The 19,551-nt window shown below is 56.2% G+C and overlaps 1 protein-coding gene across 1 annotated transcript; it reads right to left on the bottom strand.

Moving 5' to 3' along the window:
- Window positions 1-581: 581 nt before the first annotated feature.
- On the bottom strand, window positions 582-15,360 carry GPR179 (G protein-coupled receptor 179). The gene is made up of 11 exons (XM_037150018.2): window positions 14,390-15,360; window positions 12,970-13,078; window positions 11,200-11,287; window positions 10,570-10,805; window positions 9,687-9,755; window positions 9,184-9,293; window positions 8,642-8,880; window positions 8,319-8,457; window positions 7,623-7,728; window positions 6,944-7,090; window positions 582-5,695 (listed from the first exon to the last, which is right to left on the bottom strand). The coding sequence occupies exons 1-11, from the start codon at window positions 15,181-15,183 to the stop codon at window positions 653-655; spliced, it is 7,080 nt and encodes a 2,359-aa protein (XP_037005913.2). The 5' UTR covers window positions 15,184-15,360; the 3' UTR covers window positions 582-652.
- Window positions 15,361-19,551: the final 4,191 nt, after the last annotated feature.

Raw genomic sequence — 19,551 nt, 5'->3', positions numbered from 1 at the left:
CCTGGCCCCAAACCCAGCACCTACCCTGACTGGGAATTGAACCATCGACCTTTCAGTTCCCAGGCCAGCAATCTACTGAGTCACACCAGCCACACCTTTTGAGTCATTTAGGTTTTTTCTTTTATTTATCTTTGAACTTGAATTAAGTGGTTTCATAAGCTTCTATGGTGACTATAACCTTCTGTGACCCTCAGTTCCTATGTAGCCATTGCCTTGCATGATTTCATTTCTTCTCAAAAGAAAAAAAAAAAAGTTGTCGACTGCAGAGAACAATAGGGTCTCCCTATAAGAAAATGTGGTCGGGACACTGCTGACCTCTTTTCGTCCTCAACTTGGCTTTCCAGGTGAGTGGCACGGATGGAGCACTTGTGTTGAGTGCGCCAGCTGGATAGGAGGGTTCTTAGAAGCCGAGGGCCTAGGCTTTGTTCCCCGCAGCAGGAAGAAGTGGAAGTGAAGAGAGGCCGCAACTTCCTGTTGGGGGTCGAGCTGCACCCTTCTGTGTAATTTGTCTTGAGTGAATTGACTTCTGGCCTTCCCGGAGACCAGAAGTGGCCAGGTATCTTTGTTTCAGCTCTAGAGCTTGGAAAGGACCTTGGCTGTTGAAAGCCAGCCACCCTGTGTTTGACCTCATCCCAGTTTAAACTGGGAATTGTTATTCCCAGTCCCAAGGATAGACAGTTGGAGGGATGAGTTCTTCATGTGTCCCTTTGGAAGCCACTTCTCCTCTGTCTTCAGTTAGGGAAGAAGAATTCCGAGCCTCAGCTTCTTGGAGACTTGGCCCTGAGGTTAAACTGGTCCTTGGCCCAAGTCCTGAAGGTCCTTGGAATTCTCTGAAATCTCCCAGAATAAAAGAACTGGTTGGCTTGCTCACCTTGGGGTGGGGGCTTTTGCTTTCTGGAAGGAAGCAACCCAGAGGTCTTTGGACCGAAAGGCATGGCGGGTTCTCAGGGTCACCGGGGAAACATATTTTGGTCTGGGTTGCTGTTAAAGCCAGGAGGCCGGATTCTTCAGATGAGGCTCCAGTTCCCTCCCAAGGACAGATGTCTGCCATGGTCCCCTTTATTCTATTTCCTTCTGGATCTGTGACTTCCCACTGGCACAGCTCTGCCATCCTGCTCCCCACACTACTTGCCCCATGGGCACTGACTGTGTCCTGGTCTGCACCCAGAGCATCTGGCTGGGGGGAGAGCCCCCCCAGACCCGTGCCCTCCCTCCCCTGCTCCCTGCTGCCCTTTGCCGCTGCTTTTGAGAAGTGTTCTTCAGTCCCTCCAGACCCTGCCTTTTGAAGGAGCAGCTCTCCCTGCCCTTGGGGCTTTCTCTCCACCGCCTGTTCTGGGCCACCTTCCTCCCCTTCTGCTTCACTCGTCTCCCCAGAGCATGTTTCTGCTGTCTTGGCTGAGGGCCCCTCTACTGCTTCCCACGGACACACTTCTGCTACCCTGGCCTCCACGCTGCCTATTGCATCCGAAGTGACTTTGCTTCTGTCAGAAGCTCGTGGGGCTGGCTGTGGAGACAGACCTCGGCCATCCTGACCGTCCCAGGGACACACGGCCTCCTGTTTCCCATCTGCCCTCTCTGGCTCTTTCCGAACTACCCCAACTAGGGGCTCAGGTTTGTCTGAGGCTTTCCCCTCGCCCCCTTTCCCGTTCTGTATCGACACTCCTTCTGCAGGGATTCTTTCAGTCACCTCCCAAGGACAGACCTCCACTTTGGCGCTGCCGTTAGGCCGATGAGCAGCTGGGGCTGGAGGGTCCCAGGGGCACAGCTCAGCGTGCCCGCCCCCCACACTGACCAGTTGGCTATGGCAGTGACTTCCGGGTTGGGAGGAAGGGCCTGCAGGGGCGGTGCTCTCCCAGGGACACACGGACTGTAGCTCATTTTCTCTTTCCCCATCTTCAGTAGGGCCTCCTGCTTGTGAAGATGAAGGTCTTTCTTGGGTTATGTGTTCTTGGAGGGAACCAATTTTAGGGTCTTGTATCAGGTTCCCTTTCCCTGCTACCTCATCAATGACGTCCAAGGACCGTTCCTCCACCACTTGGCTCCTCATGCCACAGGATGAGCCTGAGATCTCAAAGGCCCGAGGACAGGGTCCCCTCGAGTCCTCCTCCCAAGGACAAACAGCTTCCTGCTGCTGACTCAGTTTTGTCTCTCCTCTTGATACTCCTTCTTCCAGGGAGGTGAGGGTCCCCCTGTCTGGAATTCGCTCCCTCTGCCCTGCTGACTCGTTCCCCATCTCTCCTTCCAGTCCCTCCCCAGGCGCTCCTTCATTCACCTCCCAGGGACAGATCTGGGGCCGTTCGCTGGCAGACGCGTCCTCCACTTCCCAGGGGCACACCTCAGCTGGCCTGCGCCCCGCAAGGCCCAGTTCCTGGAATCCAGCCTTCGGTCTGTCAGTATCCACAGTGCCTGAGTGCTGAGGGTTGTCCCCCAGATCCACGCTCTCCCGGGGACAGGCCACCTCCCGCTCCCGGGCCGGCCTCCCAGGCTTCTTTGGAGCAGTAACAGCTATGCGCACAGGTCCAGAGTCTGCAGAATCCTTTTCTGTGACGTTGGGTGGCCTCCTCAAGGCCTCGAGTCCCGAAGCGTGTCCCTCCCCTGCTCCAGCACTCACCTCCCAGGGACAGACCTCTGCCTTCTCAGCAGACAGGCTGTCCTCCACGTCCCACGGACAGATGACAGCGGTTTGGCCTCCCGCCCCACCTGACACCTGGAGACTGGCACGGGGCCTATCTATGCGTTGAGGAAAGCTGCCAGGGTCCGCACTCCCCCAAGAACAGGCGACTTCCTGCTTCTGGAGCTGTCCCTCAGGCTTTTCCCAAGCTGCGACATCTTTGATTCCTGATGTTTCAGACATTTCCTCCTTGTCCTTTTGAGGTTCCTCTCCTTTGGGCACCTGTCGAGATATCCAGTCCTCTGTTCTTTCGTTTACCTCCCAGGGACCGATTTCTGCTTTGGCAGGTGTGGCTGCCTTCGACTCTGGCCTGAGGTCTTCCCGTGGACATACCTGCGTGGCTCTGCTTCCTCCATTGCTGAGGAGCTGGCCACCAGCTCTGGGTGAGGAATCGTCCACAGGAGGGCTGGAGGGCCCACGGGCTGTGCCCTCCCAGGGACACACTGACCCCTCCCGTGGGCTGGGTGTCTGCACTGCCTTCCCACTTTGCTCCCCCATCTCTCCAAAGAGCCCCTTCCCGGAGGCTTGCCCCTCTCCTTGGAGAGATTCTCCCCCCACCCCCTCAGCTGGCGTTTCCTTCCTCACTACCTCAGCACCCAGCTCCCAGGGACAAACCTCTGCTTTCCTGAAGGTGGGAGCCTCTTCTGCCTCCCAGGGACACACCTCCGCAGGGTTCCCTGAGCCCTCCGGGGCTCCTGGGGCCTCAGTGGAGATTGCTAAGGGGCCACGGAAATCCGTGCTCTCCCATGAACAAAGAGACTCCAGGTCTCTGCCAGGTTTCTGTCCTTTCCAGAAGGTCGCTTTCCTGGGGGTTTTCTGCTTTTCCTGGGGGAGTTCCTTCACTCCCTCATGGGACAGCTTCTCATTCTCTCCTTCATTTGCCTCCCAAGGACAGAGCTCTGCCTTGGCAAAGTTGGGTGTACAAGCTTGCGGAGTTGTGACTTTCTGCGGACATCTCTCCACCTCTCTGACCTGCATACTGCCCCCTGCCTCCGACCTGCCCTTGGTTCGCTCAGAGCCCTGAGGGGCTGGCTGAGGGGATGGGCCCCTGGGATCGGCATTGTCCCAGGGACACACTGCCTCCTGCTCCCTGACCAGCCTCTCTGGCTTTTTCTGAGCAATGGCAGCCACACCTTTGGGCTCTGATTCTCCTGGGGCTTTCCTTCTCTCTTCTTGGGAGTCACCTGGATCTTGTCTCAGTGGCCCCCTCTCGGGGCCTCCTTCACTCACCTCCCAGGGGCAGATTTCAGCCTTGCTACTGTCAGGCAGACACGTTTCCGATGCGGTAACTTCCCAGGGGCACACCTCTGCCACCCTGCAGTCAGCACTGCCCACGGGCTGCAGGCCAGCTTTGAGCTGTTCCTGCCTCCCTCCCAGGGCTTCTTTTGCTTGCTCAGCCTTTTTGTCCCCAACCGTGCCCTGCCTGACTTGCCTCAGTGTGGCAGGCTCTGTTTTACCGGCTTTCTCAGCATTGCCCTCCCCTTGACCCTGGGATGTCCTCCTGCCTCCGTCATCCTGTTCCTTGCTGGCCTCCTGGTGACGGACGTGGAGCATCCTGCTGGTATAAGCATTCTGCTGGTTCTGGAGGGACTCCTCATCTTCACAGGGGGCGAGAGCCGCCTGCTTGCTCATCACCTTGCGCCCACCGAGCCTGGGGGATCTGGGGCATGCACCCACTCCCTCTCCTGCAGCTCTGCCCTTCTCCCCCTCAGGACTCCCCTCCCCGCTCTCCTTTTCTCTGTGTGTGCTCCGAGACCGGGTCAAAGCTTTGATGGCCAGTCCCAGGCTGCGCACAGAGCCCTGCTGAACAGGGGTCTTGAGGCTGTGCGATTTAGAGAAGATCTTGGACCTGTCCTCCTCCACATTATCAGTTTCCCCCTGGAGATGCCTGTCCTCTGTGTTCACCCCATTGTCCCCAGCACGCTTTTTCTCTACTGCAACCGAGAGAGCCCTCCAGAGCCTGGCTCGAGCCGGGGCAGGGGAGTGGCTGCCTTGCTCTGGCCCCAAGGAGCCTTCTTGTGCCACATTTTCTTTCTTGACTGGCAGTTCTGCATTCTCCCAGGGGCAGATGAAGGTGAGAAAGCTGGGGCTTTGGGGGGTTACTGGGACTTGTGCTAGGACTGGGACTGGGGCCAGACCTGGGGCTGAAGCTGGTATCAGAGCTGGCGCCAAGGTGGGAGTGGGAGAAAGCATCCTTGGCTCCCCGAGGCAAGCCCCGGACAGGGCTTTGGTGGGTGTGGAGACCTGGTGCTGGATGGGGGGGTGAGGCGGCCTTCCCCCAGCCCCCTCCGGAAGCCTCCCAGAGGCTCGGGAGCTGTCCCTGCTGCTGCTCTTGGCAGGGGAAGGTGGGGCCGACAGAGGTGGTCCTCGCGCTCGCTCCAGCCTCCTGGCCGACAGCCTCTGAGCTGGGCTCGCCAAGGCCGCCTCTGCCTTTCTTCTCTCCTCTTGCTCCTTTGCCTGCCGATAGGTCTCCTCCAGGTACGCCTGGCTGGCCATGAGCAGCGCCTTTTCACTGGAGCCAGCCATGACGCTGAGCGACTTCTGCAGGGAGGCGGGCCGGGCTCGGGGGAGCCTCTCTCCCACTGTCAGGTTGTGGGCGCTGGCTGACCTAAAGCCCAGGGCAGGCGGCCCCTCCGCTGACTCCCGGCTTTCTGTCCGGGAGGACCTCTTGGCCAGCTTCCTCCTGGGTAGTGAGTCGAGGAGAGGGGCGTCCTGCGCCCTGCGGGGGCTGCGGTCATAGGTGCTGTGGGCCTTGCGCAGGGCTGGCGGCCCCTCAGGCTCCTGGAGGCTGGAGCTGAGGAGCCTGCGGCGGGAGGAGCCGGGCAGGCTGCGGAGGCTGGGGGAGACGGGGTCCCGGGAGTGCTGGCGCGCCAGGGCCTCGGGGAACTCAGCCAGGCACCTCACCAAGGAGCGGCCCAGGCCCTGGCGCCAGCTGCCCTGCTTCTTGGGCAGGTGGGGGTTGTTAGCAGCCATTTCCTTGGTCTTGTGGACCTCTAGCTGGGCATAGAGTTTCTTCAACTCGTCCTGGGGGCCAGGAGGAACAAGGAGAGCAGAGCTGACATTGGGACGAATGGGCTAGTCGCCACCCTCTGGCTGCACCATTTTCGCCCTCGGCCCTTACTAAGACCATTTTCTCGGGGGGGGGGGTCTGTTTCCCACCAAGCAGTGTCCCTTCCTTGCCTTTAACCCTCCCAGAATTCACCTGATTCCTGGCTAGACCCACTCAGCTCTGAGGACGCAGCATGTGCTTCCCTCGGGGTGGGGGGGGCACTGTGGCCTGCCGGGTGGTCACCAACTTGGGGGAGACCTGAGTTTGAGGCTGCTGACCCCTCACGTGCTTCAAGGCTATTTTCTCCACCTCCCTGAGCCTCTGCTTCTGTGAAAGAGCAGTGACTGGCTGCCTGGAGTGAGCTTTCTGAAGGGGATTGTATGAGATTCATGGGACCTGTGGGCATGAGAAGTGCCACATTCAGGTGTGAATGATACAGTGGGGCTTCGAAAACCTTTTACACTTTGGATTTCTCCCCAGGACCAACACAGAGAGAGTGGACTGGGGTGGCGTGGCAGTGGTCTGCACACTCTTGGGGTCCCTGCTGGATTGGGGTTTCGGTTCGGCCTACACTCAGGGGCAGGAGGCCGGGCAGGCTCAGAGAGTGTGAAGGGCACAGTGGGAACGAGAGGGGGGCGCCGTTGGACACGGAAGGAGCTGGGAGATGTAAACAAGTCAGGTGTGGAGGCGGGCCCCAGTGGAGGCGGCCCTGGGGAGTCGGAGAGGAGGGACCTAATAGCTTCCCGGGGTTTTCCATCCACACCGTTGGGTTAATAAAACAACAGGCTCAGACCGCCAGGTCCCCTTATTTCCTGCCCACTGAGCGCTGAGCCCCTCATTAGGGTTTCCTTAACTGTAACGACTTCCCTAAGCAGAAAAACGAGAGTGTGAACGCTCTCCTGATGAAGACACTTCCTTTCTCTAAGACAGCCAGAGCCAGGGAAAGGGGGTCCTGGTACGGAAGCTGCCCAGCCCCAACCAACACTAGAGTTACCACCTGCCCCGGGTGCTGGGCGCTCCTGCTTTTTCATCTGCCCTTTGTGATACCCCTGCCGCATGGGGTTGGGGACACAGGGAATTAGAGCTCCACCTTTGGGGTCTTTTCACTTGGGTTATGTGGGGCCTTCTTTAAACAGAGGTGGGGAAGTAGCTCCGGGCGATGATAGAGATTGGAGGGAGACCCTGAAAGCAGGCACCCAACGGAGGCAGGGGGCGGTATGTACCCTGATGTCTCCAGGGTCCAGGCTGCGCTGGCTCCAGGCGGAGGCAGTGCTGCTGTCAAAGTAGGAGCCTGAGCGCTGCAGGTCCAGCTCATCCTCGTACACCTCCTCCACCATCTCCTCTCGGGGAGGCTCCCCCGTCTTCCAGAACTGGCCGGGGAAGCAGGCATGATTGGGAAGAGACTCTCCTTGCCTCCCTGTTCACACCTCCTCCAGCCGCCCCGTGGAATACATCGTTCCTTCAGGAATCTTCACCCCCCCCCTCGGATTCAGAATTCTGGGGTCCAAAGACTTTCTCTCCCTCTCATATTTCCTGATCTTCTCTCCCTTAAAGACCAAGGGGTCTCAGCCTCCTGCCCCTGCAACCCCTAGCCGTGTCCTCAGCTCTCCACTGCTCTCTGTAACGGCTTCTGTGCCGATTATCAGAGTCCACCAATCTTAAATCTGTGTAACAAGGACGCCTCCAATGCTATCTCTTATTTCCCTTGCTCAGGGACTGGAGGCTTCCTCCCCCACTCTCCCGAAAGTGAGCTCCTTAGGACTCCTGTTGATCAGAGCTCACACACCTGCAAGGTGTCATCCTCACCCTGACCTGGAGAGGGCGCTGCTGTCGCAGCAGATCCACCCTGTCCCTGACAGGGGCTGGTCTTCTGCCTTACATCCAGAAGGGGGAAGACCTCACCTTAGGGATGAAGATCAGGGCCAGGGTGGCGGTGACTGTGCTGTGGGTGTGGAAGAAGAAGAGGAGGAGGGTCCAGTCCGGGTGCAGGGAGGGAACCAGCACAAACCTGAGAGTGTGATGGGAGGGAGATTCTTGTCTGTGGGTGGGTGTGGTCTCTCCCTCCCCACCAGCCTCACCCGTCCCAGCCCCAGCCCCGGTCTCTGTGGAGGCGCTGGTGGGGCGAGGCAGGTGCGCTTCCTTCTTCTCGCCCTCTCTGGGATGTGGGTCCTACCTCAAGGTTCACGTTCACACCCGTCTCCGAGAAGCCCTCCCAGAATACTCCAGCTGGCCTCCTCTGGCTGCCTGTAGTATAGACTCGTGCCCACAACTCTGTTATGGACCAGCCCGTGCATGGATTCTACCTCCACACAGGGCCAGGTCCTTACGGACACACAGCAGGCAAGCTGCTGGGACAGCTGCGGTGTGAGGAGGGAGAAGGCAGAAAGCTGAACAAGTGTGGGAGGGTGCTTCCTCTGCTTGGGTGTTGGGTGAGACATGGGGTGCAGGAGGGGGATGTGGGGTAGGGAGAGAGTACAGGTCGGGGCCTTCCTCACCTAGCAGTGTTGTAAGGGTGGCCCTGGGAATGGGGCACCCTCATCAGGGAGAAGCAAGGAGCAGTATTAGGTGGGGAGGAGTTGTGGGGGCGGCCGTCCTCACCTGGCTGCATGGAAGGCAGCAGAGAGCAGCAGCTCGTTGTGCAGGGCGATGCCCATGTAGCGTGGTTCGTGGAAAGCTGAGGGCACAGCCCGGGCGGCATAGCAGAGGAAGCTGCCCCAGCACAGGAGCAGCATCTCGGCTGTGGGGAAGCAGCGAGGGGCACCACCTTAGCAGCGAGGCCCCCCTTTCTCTCTAGGGCTTGCTGGGGGGAACCTGAGCCAGGCGCCCGCCCGGATCCAAGGTGGGAGGAGCAGGACCAGAGGACCCGTGGAGGTGCAGAATCAGGGGCCCGAGTGAGACTGGGCTCTGTGAAGGCAGCTCACCCACAACCATGACGTAGTCCCAGTGGTCATGGTGGCAGAGGGAGAAGTGGCGGCCCGTGGAGGTGTGGCCTCGGGTCACCAGGGGTGTGTGCAGGATGCCTCGCTCCAGGACCCCCACTGTCCACACAGCCAGGAAGCCCAGCACTAGCAGCAGAAGCAGCCCCAGACGCCGAAGCAGCTGCCCGCTGCTTAGCAGGGGGCCCCGCTGGGCCGTTCGAGACAGAAACAGCTGGAGCACTCTGCAAGGTGTAGATGCGGGTGGAGGGGGCAAGGAGATGGGGCCGGGGCTCTGTCCTCTGGCCACTGCTCCCCTAACCCCCACATATACCTGTCTTCCCACCCCTCCCATGGCTTGCTGCCTCCTCACCCCCCAGGAAAGTGACATGGAGGTGAGGACTATAATGACTACGATCATGCGGGCAGGCTTTGGGGACACGGGAGTGGAACTGGTAAGAGTCTCACTGTGGAAAAACTCCATTCCACCAATGAGCTGGGGCGGCCAGGAATGAGCAGCACGAGAGCAAGTTCCGCTCCAGTCCTACCTATACAGCTTGAGTATAATGGTGCCGTAGACAATGGCAAAACCCAGCAGCCGGACCCAGCGGAGAGCAACGCAGCGGAATACACCAGGCTTGAAGTACAGGATGAAGACCTGGTGAGGGGGGTGGGGGGAAATGGCTGCTTTCCACCGCACTCCCACTGCCCGCCAGGCCTATGCTCAGCACATTGTCCATCTCCTCACAGCCTTGCAATAGAAGCAGCATCACCTCCGCTCTCTATAGCTTAAGTGGCTCAAGAATCAGGGAGATCAGGTATCTTGTCCTAAGTCACACAGCAGGTCATAGAGCTCTTTTAAGCTTGGACTCTTTGCTTCCAGAGCTCACTAGGCGAGCCTGCCACTTGTGGGTCTCAGTAGGGGCATCTGGAGATCTCTGGATCCTCCCAAGAGGGCAGAGAGGAGACAGCATTCTGGGGTTTGGAGGGCACCACGCTGGGACTGTGGGGACCCTGGGAGGTGGAGGTCAGCCTCTTGCCACAAACTCACGGGGAAGTAAAGCAGCAGGGATCCAAAAAGAATGGTTTCCAGCAGGACAATTCCAGATGCCCGGATCCTCTGTGAACCCAGGAACAAGAGGCAAGTAAGCAGGGCAGTCAGTGGGAGGACAGAGCCTGGTCGATGGTGTGGGAGGGTCTTAGGCCTATTTTAGGGGTCACTCAGTGGCCCTGGGCTAAGACTTCACCCCATAACATTAGCTCCACCTTCCACCCACAGCCATGCCCCTGTTCTCACCACAGGCTGTTTCCCTGGCCCTAAGCCTGGCGAAGGCCCAGGTTTCAGACCCCAGCAACCTAGCCCCATTCTCCCCGCAACCCCAGCCTGGGCCTTGCTGCAGACCTGGGCTCAGATCAGAAGCTGCTGGAGCTAGAAGGTACCTTATACATTTCTCCAAGCTTTGGTTCAGACTGCTCCCTCGTCTAGATACCCCCTTCTCTGCCTGGTAACCATCCAGTTGTCCTTCGAGTCTGGCTCAAATGTCACTTTCTCCAGAAAGTCTTCCCCATGCCAGCTCAGGCAGGACATCCAGGTCCTTTCTCTGAATTTCCAAAGAAACTGACACATAACTCTATTGACTCCATCCTCGCCTGTGTCTTGCTGCGCTATTATTTATTCACATGCCTGCTGCCTCTGTTCACCTGGGAGCTCCAGGTTTGAATCAACACCCAATGCCTTCATTTTCCGGGTGAGGAAACAGGTCTAAGGTGGCACTTGCCAAATGTCATGTAGCATGTTAGATTAATAATCAAGACCAGAACCCATGTCTCCCAAATTCTAGTCTCAGGTAGCCTCTGGTCTCCAGCTGATGCCAGGGATGCAAGCTGGGTAGGATGCGTGTGCGGAGAAAGACGTGGAGAGGAGCCTTCCTTACCTTGCTCCGGCGGCAGCGGTAGGAAACCAGCATGCTCAGGAAGACGGACGACATGCAGAAGGCCTGGCAGGCCAACACTGCTGTCCGCAGTGCCAAGGCCTCCTCCACCAGGCACGGCGTGGCATCCCTACAGCTGGTGCAGCTCTCGGCACATGGCTGGCACCGAAGCAGCCTCCCGGAGCTGCCTCGTGGTGACACAGATTGCTCAGTGGGCTGGGTGGCACTCTCCTCTGACCCTGTAAAGAACAAGATGGGTACAGGGAGAGGGGCATGGCTGGGGCATCCTGAGATGCTAGCATTCTCTCCCAGTGGTCAGCCCAGCCCTCTCCCTGCCGTCCTTTGGCAGCCTCCTTTGGTCAGGAGGGGAGGGATGAAGACATGGGTGCTCCCAAGGGGGGGCAGGGTAATGGGAAGAGGTGATGCCAAGTCAGGGCTCATTGCAAAGTCAACTTGCAGCAGACTGGCATGTTACGGGCTGGTCCTCAAACTAGATCCTGCCTGCCTCTTCGGCTTCTCTCAGCCTGGGAGGAAACCACCCAGTGTCTTGCCCGAGCCTGCCTTGCCCAGATACCCTCCTCCAACAAGCCCAGCCTGTAAAACACCTGCCCGACCCTCACCACAGTTACATACCCCCGGAGCGGTTCGTGCCATAGAAGCCGGGTCGGCAGCGGCAGAGGTAGCGGCCAAGGACAAAGCCCTGACTCTCCAGAGGGATGCACTGTGGGAACAACAACAACAAAAAAACCCAGTGAATATTTGTATAGGGCTTTCCCTCCCAGGAGGAGATGGAGGGCCCATCTATCTCCCTTTCTGTCCATCACACCTGGGTCCATACCAGGGAACCTCACCAGAAGCCCCCTCTGGGCCCCACGGAAGCCTTCCCTCTATGGAAACCCCACTCTCCCCCACACCTGCACTGCCTCTCTTCTCAAAGAGACACCCAAGCAAAGAGGGTGGGGCTGGATCACCCTTTTGTTCAGACCGGCAGGGACAGGAGCCTCGCAGGTCCCATTGCCCAGTGCCCAGCTGTTGCTAGAATGAGGTGCTGTGGGAGGTGTAAGTAGGAAGAGCTCTGAGCCCAACTGCACCTGTGTACCTACGTCCTGCTTCAAAGGGTCCCGTCAGCCTCCCTCTTTGGCACACAGGTAGATTGAAAAGGCTCCCACGGAGGAGCTGCTTCCTCCATCAGGGGCCATCTGGCTTTGGCACAGGACTGCTTTCCCCAGCCCTGATGCCAGGCTGATGCCAGGCTGGTGGAATGCCAAGGCCAGCTCTTTATTCCACCTCTGCCCATTAATGTTTACCCAGCAGGGGACAGAGCAGACCTCAGAGTCAGGTGAGGAAGATGAGCCCATGGATAAGGCCAGATCTGCTGTAGGGAGTGGCCGGGAATAGGCAGCATTAGGCATAGGAAGGGGTAAACACGCAGAGATTCTATATCCAGCCCGGCCTTCACCAAGAAAGATGCAAGGGTGCTGCCTCTGGAATCGTGGCCCTGCTTCCCCTCTTGCCCGGTGCACTGGAACACAGTCTGCTCCTGCCACGGTCTGCGCCATCAGAGAAAAGCCTGCCCAGAGGTGTGACTGTGGCTTGGGTTTAAAAGGAACCGGACACCAGGATCTCTTCTCTATTCCTGGACTTACAGCTCCAAACGCATGTGCCCTGAAGAGCAGTAGATGCCCAAACCGGCCCCATCTCCCAGCAGGCTGCAGGGATGGCCTTGGCCTCAGTTCAGCTCAGGAACAAGCACACAGCCAGTGTAACTGTGGAGCAAACGAGTGCACTGGCCTCCCAGTTCCCCAGTCCTGGGCTTGCAGGATTAGCAGCCATTGCTTCCACTATCCAGATTCTTCTGCATTCTTGGCTTTGATTCCGCTGGCTTCTGGCCTGGGTTCCATCCTCTATACCAGTCCCAGAGCTCTTCAAGCTCCAGCTTAGGTTAGATTCCTCCCACACCCCAACCAGCAATTCCGCTTATTTCAGCAAACACCAACTGAGCATCTTTTGTGGGCCAGAAGGAGCCTGGAGCTCTGTTGACATGATATGACAATGTGGTCCAGGAGAAGGGAAGGGGATGATTAATAGAGATCCAGGAGATGGTCTTGGAAAGGGACTTCGGAGCCCCCAGAACCAGAAGGGGAAGCAGACGGGGAGGCTCACTATTTCAAAGACATGAAGGCGGTTGTCTCGGGTGAAGGGCGGCGGGGGCTTATGTAAGCACCCTCACTTTTTAAAAGCCTGGAAGCTCATTTTTATCTCCTCACTAGAAACTCCCTGAAGCCCTGAGAGGCTTGTGTGCCTTTGTCAGCCACTTCTGGGAGCTGGGCGGTGGCAGTGGCGGGAAAGGTGGGGGGGGGGGGAGGACCCTGCGCACCGCCCCCGCCCTCCCCTTGCCCTTACCTGGGTGCTGTTGAGATCGCACAGGTGTGTGTTAGAGTACCAGCCTGGGCCGCTGGCACACTGATCGATGTCCACACTCTGAATGTCTACGTCCATCCGCACCTGCCCCCTAGGGCAGTGAATCAGCAGTTAGGGACACAGCAAAGGATGTCAAGGTGGACACGTGTCCTTGAGCCCCATAATACGGGCAATGCCAGCGCTGTGGACATTAGCACAGTGGCTGCAGTGTGTAGAGGGGGGTGCACAGGCCTCCCATTTCTCCAGTGCGATTAACCCCCACTGTCTGCAGGCAACAATCCCTCTCCCCTTGGCTGTCCTCCACCCTCCCAGCCCTCAGCTTTTCGATGTCCTAGCATTTTCAGGCTTCTGTAAATTGGTAGAGGAAGGGGACATGTCAAGACACGTGGGAGCCGGGACTTTGATGATCTGTTTGAAGGGGATTTTCACACTTTCCCAATGCACACTCACACTCACGCATACACACATGGAGCTCAACTATTGACTGCCCCTCACTCTGCCCGAACCAGGTCTGAGTTTATATAGCAAAGCAGCTATGGAAGGGAGAAACCCAGAGTTAGAGCTGCCTGGCCCAAGGGCTCCCAGCCCCTGCTCTGGTTGAGGGGAGAGAGCTGGCAGGCAGCCAAACTTCCTGCCAGCAGCAGGGGACCCTGCTGGGGACAGCGAAAGGGGGACACAGAGCTGGTAAACAATGTTGCCTGCTGAATGACTTGAAGTACTGGGCCTGGTGGCTCCCTCCTTCCTACCAGGGCTCCCAGTCACCTCTTCGCTCTGACAGAGGGGGGTCAGTTATTTGAGAGGTATCACAGCCTCCTGGGTCAGGACAGGCAAGACAGTGGAATCTACCTGATATAAGCATATAGCCATTGGGAGTGACCCTGGGGACCTGGCCAACTGCTGGACCGAAGAGGCAATGGTTTCAACCCTCCCCTAAGCGTTTCTCTTCTCTTGGAAAAGCCTCCTCTCGCAGCTCTGGGTTGCCAGAAGGCAGCAGGTTTAAGCTCTTGCAGTGCCCGCCTGGCTCCTCTAAGACACCTGCTGTGTGGATTATCATTTTCACCCACACAGAGAAGCCCTCTCTCATGCCTCTTATACCCACTACTCAGACCTAGGGGCCAAGACCTACCCCTGGCTATACCCACACACCGATGCACACACATGCGCATAACTGTATGTACATATATTGATTCATACACTGTCTGTATGCTCACACCTGTATGTGTCAACACGTAGTCACAGATTCCCAGAGGTGACTGCAAATACACTCCGCTGAAGGCAAATACACAATCTGGGTCCCCAAACACACCGTGCATGCCAAACGGCCTATGCACAGCTGGGTGGACCTGGGCTCCCCACCCCAACAAACCTGCAGAGACACTGAATCCTGCACAAACCCACTTACCTGATCTCCGGGCTGAGGTCCGGCTTGAGTCCATAGAAGGTGGCCGAAAGTGTGATAAGCCAGCCAGGACGAAGCTGGCCCTCCTGGCATTCCAGGAAGGGAGGAGACAGCCTCACATGCTGCATGTCCCCCAGGTATCCATCTCCCCGTGGCCACTTGGGGCTTCCGAGGGTCCCTAGGTCATTGGTCAGCACCCGTTTCTGCAGGGCAGGAGTGTCGAGGGTCCCGGTGAGGATCTCTTCCAGCACCCTGTTCCCAGACAAGTCCTGAAGGATGGTCTCCTCCCCCATTCGGGTGGCCTGCAGGGCCAGCTGCAGGTGGCTGGCCCCTGGTGGGGGGTTAAAAGTCAGCAAAGCCCGGTACGCCCTTGGGTCCCCCTCGGCCACGCTGCGGACTAGCGCCTGGTACCACTCCACATCCTCCTCCACACTTGACTCACGGATGTCATTGGCTTGTAGCAGCATGTTGAGGAAATTGGCAGCCTGGGCAATGGTGCCTGCTGCCCTCCCTAGGATCGGGGGGACCCCTGGACTGGCTTCTGCCCCCCGAGCTTCATAACGCACACTGCAATTAGTCCCCAACAGCTGTCGGGCATCTCCAGAGTAGAGAAAAGCCAGGGCTGCTTCGGCACCCTCTGGGGGCACCCGCACAGGTACATATTCAGCCTTGACTCCAGAGGACAGCGAGGGCAGAGGGTGGGAGGGCCGCAGAGTCCCCAGAGCCCAGCCACAGAGGAGCCAGCAGCCCAGCAGCCCCGACACTGGAGGGGACATAACCACTTTCCCGGTGTCCATCACTGGGGCAGATCTCAGGGACCCTGGCGTCCAGGCTGCCTGGGGATTTGGTGGCTCAAGAGAGTTCAGGTAGAGGCTGGCTGCGGTCCCAGACTGCCGCCCGCCTGACTCCTCTCCTCGTGTTCTCTCTTCCTCTCTCCCTCCCTTGCTCTCTGCTTGCGCTGTGTCGCCTGCTTTTTCTCTAAAATCATCAGCTGGCTTCTGGATGTAGGCATGGGGCTCTCCCTCCTCTTCTCTCAGTGTGGCCCCCATCACAAACCCTCTTAATCCCAGCACACCACTCTTTCCTCCCCCTGTTATCCAGTATCTAGTCTCCCTCCTCCCATTCTCCACCCTACATCTGTTCCAGAGAAAGCGATAGATGGGAGGGGAGAGGAAGGGCCCAGCCGTTCTCTCTCTCCCTCTCTTTCTGCCTCCCTCTGCCCTTTGCTCCATTCGGAGAGATGGGCAAATCCAGGATGGGGCGTCATAGCAACCGCAGATGAGCCCCTGCTCCTCTCCCCACCCCTCCACTCCACTCAGCCTCCTGGCAGCAATTGCGACAGGCATGAGGAAGGGCCAAGCTGCATCTCCTGGCAATCTGCTCTGGCTGCCTAGAGCCCCGACACTGTGCTGCAGAACTGGGATTTGAGACTAGGGATGGTGAAGGTGGGAAAGAGAGCTTCATAGAACCACAGTCAGTCATTGTACAGACTGTGGCGGTTTATAAAGTGTTTTTCATGTGCATTATCTCAATACGTCTTCCCCACAGCCACATATGGTGAGTATCATCGCCATTTCACAAAAGCGGGGAGGCTCAGAGGCTCACCCAAGGTCACCTAGGGGCTCACTTTGAGTCGAGACACAAACTCAGAGCTCTGACTCCCCTACAGTGCTCCATCAACCCACGACGACCGCCTGGTGATTCATCCTCAGGGACCTTAATCAAGCCCCATTAGAGAGGAGTAGGTCAAACTCAGAGAGGTGAAGGGAATTCCCTAGGACCACACTGTGGCTTGCGACACTGCAGAAGCCTCCACCAGATCTCCACCTCCCCACCCAGGGGTTCCCCCTCCGGCATCACAGAGTTGACAACCACAGCCAATGGGGTGGTTGCAAGCGGGGGCAGGGACAAGAGATTGCACAAAGCTTTGTTTCCGCTTCTTCCACCTTCATTTTTGTCATTCTAAGTCCTGTCTTCTTTTCTTCTTGAAGACCGTGCCTAGCCTTTCTCGGTCTTCCTGGTTTTCTTATCGTTCACACCATTCCCTCCGTTGGACTCAATAACTAAAGAGCTTAGAGTTCGTCTGAGGCAGCTTTCTTGGATCAGAAGGATGTGGGTTCTTGCAGGTAGCCACAGAACAAAGTCCCTTCCTTCCTCTCCCTCCTTCTCCATCACCTTTCCACTGCTGACGTACTCCGCACTCGGTGATCTGGCCCCAAAAGCACATGCTGTGTCTTTTGGCTCCTTCCCTTCTCTCTCTGCTCCTCCCAACCTCTGACATCCCAGATCGCTGAGTGTATGTAGGAAGGGACAGGTGGAGGTTGCTAAAAACGTCCCTTACTTTACAGGTGGTCTTGGCAAACAATTACGTTGTAGGACCCTAAGTGGGAGTTAAGGGGTGGGAGAAAGACAGGAGGCTAAAGGACAAGCCTCCTGCAGACCCCATAAGGTGTCGAAACTAGAAGTGCCTGCAGCCCAGACCTTTCTCTAATAGAGAAGGAAACCGAAACTGAATGTCAGCAAAACGACCTTCTCAAGGCCACGAAGTCAGTTGAGTGGTTACTGGGGTCAGGCCTGCATCACAGCTCAGTAGTTCTGTCCTTGGCTGCTCTGATTCTGCATGCTGACTAACCAAGAGAGGGACAGAGGGAGCAAGTGACCCATTCCTGGGTCCTGTTGTTATTAGTTAGCATAGCAAAGGCCAACAAAACACACTGGGTGAAGACACAACAGTAAGTTGTTTGTTTTCCCCTCAAGAAGCTTTTCACACTAATACCAACTAACAGTCGTATAATGTTTTAGCATTTACATGTAATCCCCACAACAGCCCCGTCAAGAGGGATTATTATTGACCTACTTTTTTTTTTTTTTTTTTTTTTACAAATGAAACACAGGTTCAAAGATGTTTAACTGTTTGCCCTTGGTCATAGCTCCAGGAATTGGCCTGATTAAGACTCAAACGAGAGAGCGAGCCCCAGTGGGACGGGGACTTGGCCTGTCCCACTCGCTGCTGCACCCCCGAAGCCCAGCCCACTGCCGAGTGACTTCGGTGACCGCAGGCCTAGTTTAGATGATCTTCATTGTTCTTCACAAACTTTAGGAACTAGGATCCTACCACTGCAGGGAGCACTTATATATTCTTCAGTGAAAAGGGTATGTGTAGACACAAAACCCGCTCAACACACACCAACCCAACTCATACAAAGTTACATTTCCTTTGCTTGGATCTTAATTTTCAATGTTTTTCCCAGGACCTGAGCTACAGGCATGGACATTTGAGGATGTGGAGAAAGGCGGCATTCCTTCCCCTGCCTTGGAAAGACCCCGTGTGCATTCCCTTGTGCCTCGGTGTACTCCGGGAAGGTGCAGATACCCCAGGCGGCAGACATAGCCTCTCTCTGGGGCTAAGAAAATAGATGGACAGCAGAGGGCGCTGCAGAACTACAGACCTTGCATTACCCCTCCCTGTAATCTGTTCTGGAGCCAGTTTTTCTGACACAGCCCGAGATCTTAGGTGGTCTTCATAGGCCTCAGGGGTTCTGTGGTCCCACAGAAATTTCTCCTTTTTTCCAGAAACCTCAGTGATGCCTGAGAGGTAGTTGAGAGAGAGAGAGGCTAAAGGATAAAATGTTTGACATCAGATAGTGTTGGTTTTGAATACCACTGCAACTTTTTGAACTGTGTGATCTTAGGTGAATAACTGAGCTTAATTAAGTTTCTTCATGGGCAAGGAAGGATATTAATTCTGTTGTGCTGCATGAGATGAATTTGCATCAGGAGACTCTTAAAAGTTGTGAGGTTGTTATCATGAGTCTACTCTGTGCCCAGAAACAGCCCTGGGCCCCAGAGAGTCCACAATGGGCAGATGTGGCCCTTCATGGAGCCGACAGCTTAGCAATGAAGACAGACTTTAATCAAATAACCCCACAGATAATTGACAAATAATATCCGTGCAATGAAGTGCAGCAAAGGGGCAGTCCTGGACCTCAGTGAGGAGGAAGTGCCCTGCCAGGGAGATTTATTTCCCTGAGGTAGCAAGGGGTAGGACGTTACTAAGCAAAAAAAAAAAAAAAAAGTGGGGGGTGGGGGGTGATGACCGGGGTGGGGAAGCCTTCGAGAAAAGGGTATAGCTTCTGCAATGGCCATATATGTGCAGGCTCCACACAGGGCTAGTGGAACTGCACGGGAGAGAGAACAAGGGGGACCATGGTGGGAGATGAGGCCAGAGAGATGCAGGATCAGATCACAAAGGACCCCAAAAGCCTCCTTAAGGGGTTTTGCTTTTATCCTAAGAACAGTGGGAAACAAGAAGCATTGTAATCATTGGCCATGGACACATTTCCATTTTTAAAAGGTCTCTCTGGCTGCAGGAGTCACAGCAGACCCTCAACCCTCTTACCCTCAATGAAAACTCAGGCACCCAAGTTGCTGAACTCTGCGGGCTGCTGCTTCCTCTTGTCCCTTGCATCCCTCCTCGCCTCACACGGGACTATTGCAAGGGTTTCCTAATTGGCCTCCCTGGCTCCAGACAAACCTCCTCTACACAGCAAACTTGATCTTGTTTGATCTTCACAACATGCCTGCAAGTAAGCAAGGCAGCTATCCTTATCTCTGTTTTGCTGATGAGAAAACTGTGGTGCTACGGAGCTGGCTCGTATGGGCTTACATGAGCCAATTATTAAAATTTCAGGAATTCTGCAAGCCAGTTGTTAAATCACAGCCACTGTTAAAATTAAATTATACAAATTTATAATGAATAAATGATATTAAAAACAAAGGTAATATTAAATAAGTTCTCAAAACTCATCACTTCCTAATAATTTTACTATTATTTGCTATCTATGTTCTTGAGGTTATTTATATTGTTGTATCTGCATGATGAACAAATACATAATGTATGCCACTGTTCATCTCTTTTTACCTCTGTGTTCAGTTTCTTTTTTTTAAAGATTTTATTTATTTACTCTTACAGAGAGGGGAAGGGAGGGAGAAAGAGAGGGAAAGAAACATCAATGTGTGGTTGCCTCTTGCACGCCCCCAGCTGGGGACCAGGCCCATAACCCAGGCATATGCCCTGACTGGGAATTGAACTGGTGACTCTTTGGTTTGCAGGTCAGCACTCAATCCACTGAGCCACACCAGCCAGGGCCCTCTGTGTTCAGTTT

The sequence above is a fragment of the Artibeus jamaicensis genome, unplaced genomic scaffold (assembly GCF_021234435.1).
Source record: "Artibeus jamaicensis isolate MK-2021 breed Jamaican fruit bat unplaced genomic scaffold, CSHL_Jam_final contig_1998, whole genome shotgun sequence".
NCBI lineage: Eukaryota > Metazoa > Chordata > Mammalia > Chiroptera > Phyllostomidae > Artibeus > Artibeus jamaicensis.
This window is presented reverse-complemented; position numbering and strand designations above follow the sequence as displayed.

Excerpts from the sequence above, each read along its gene's own strand:
- GPR179 (XM_037150018.2), bottom strand. The coding sequence starts at position 15,183 with ATGGACACCGGGAAAGTGGTTATGTCCCCTCCAGTGTCGGGGCTGCTG. Across the intron at positions 13,079-14,389 it reads GACCTCAGCCCGGAGATCAG|GGGGCAGGTGCGGATGGACG; the intron begins GTAAGTGGGTTT and ends TCACTGCCCTAG. Across the intron at positions 7,091-7,622 it reads CCCTGATCTTCATCCCTAAG|TTCTGGAAGACGGGGGAGCC; the intron begins GTGAGGTCTTCC and ends TTCCCCGGCCAG.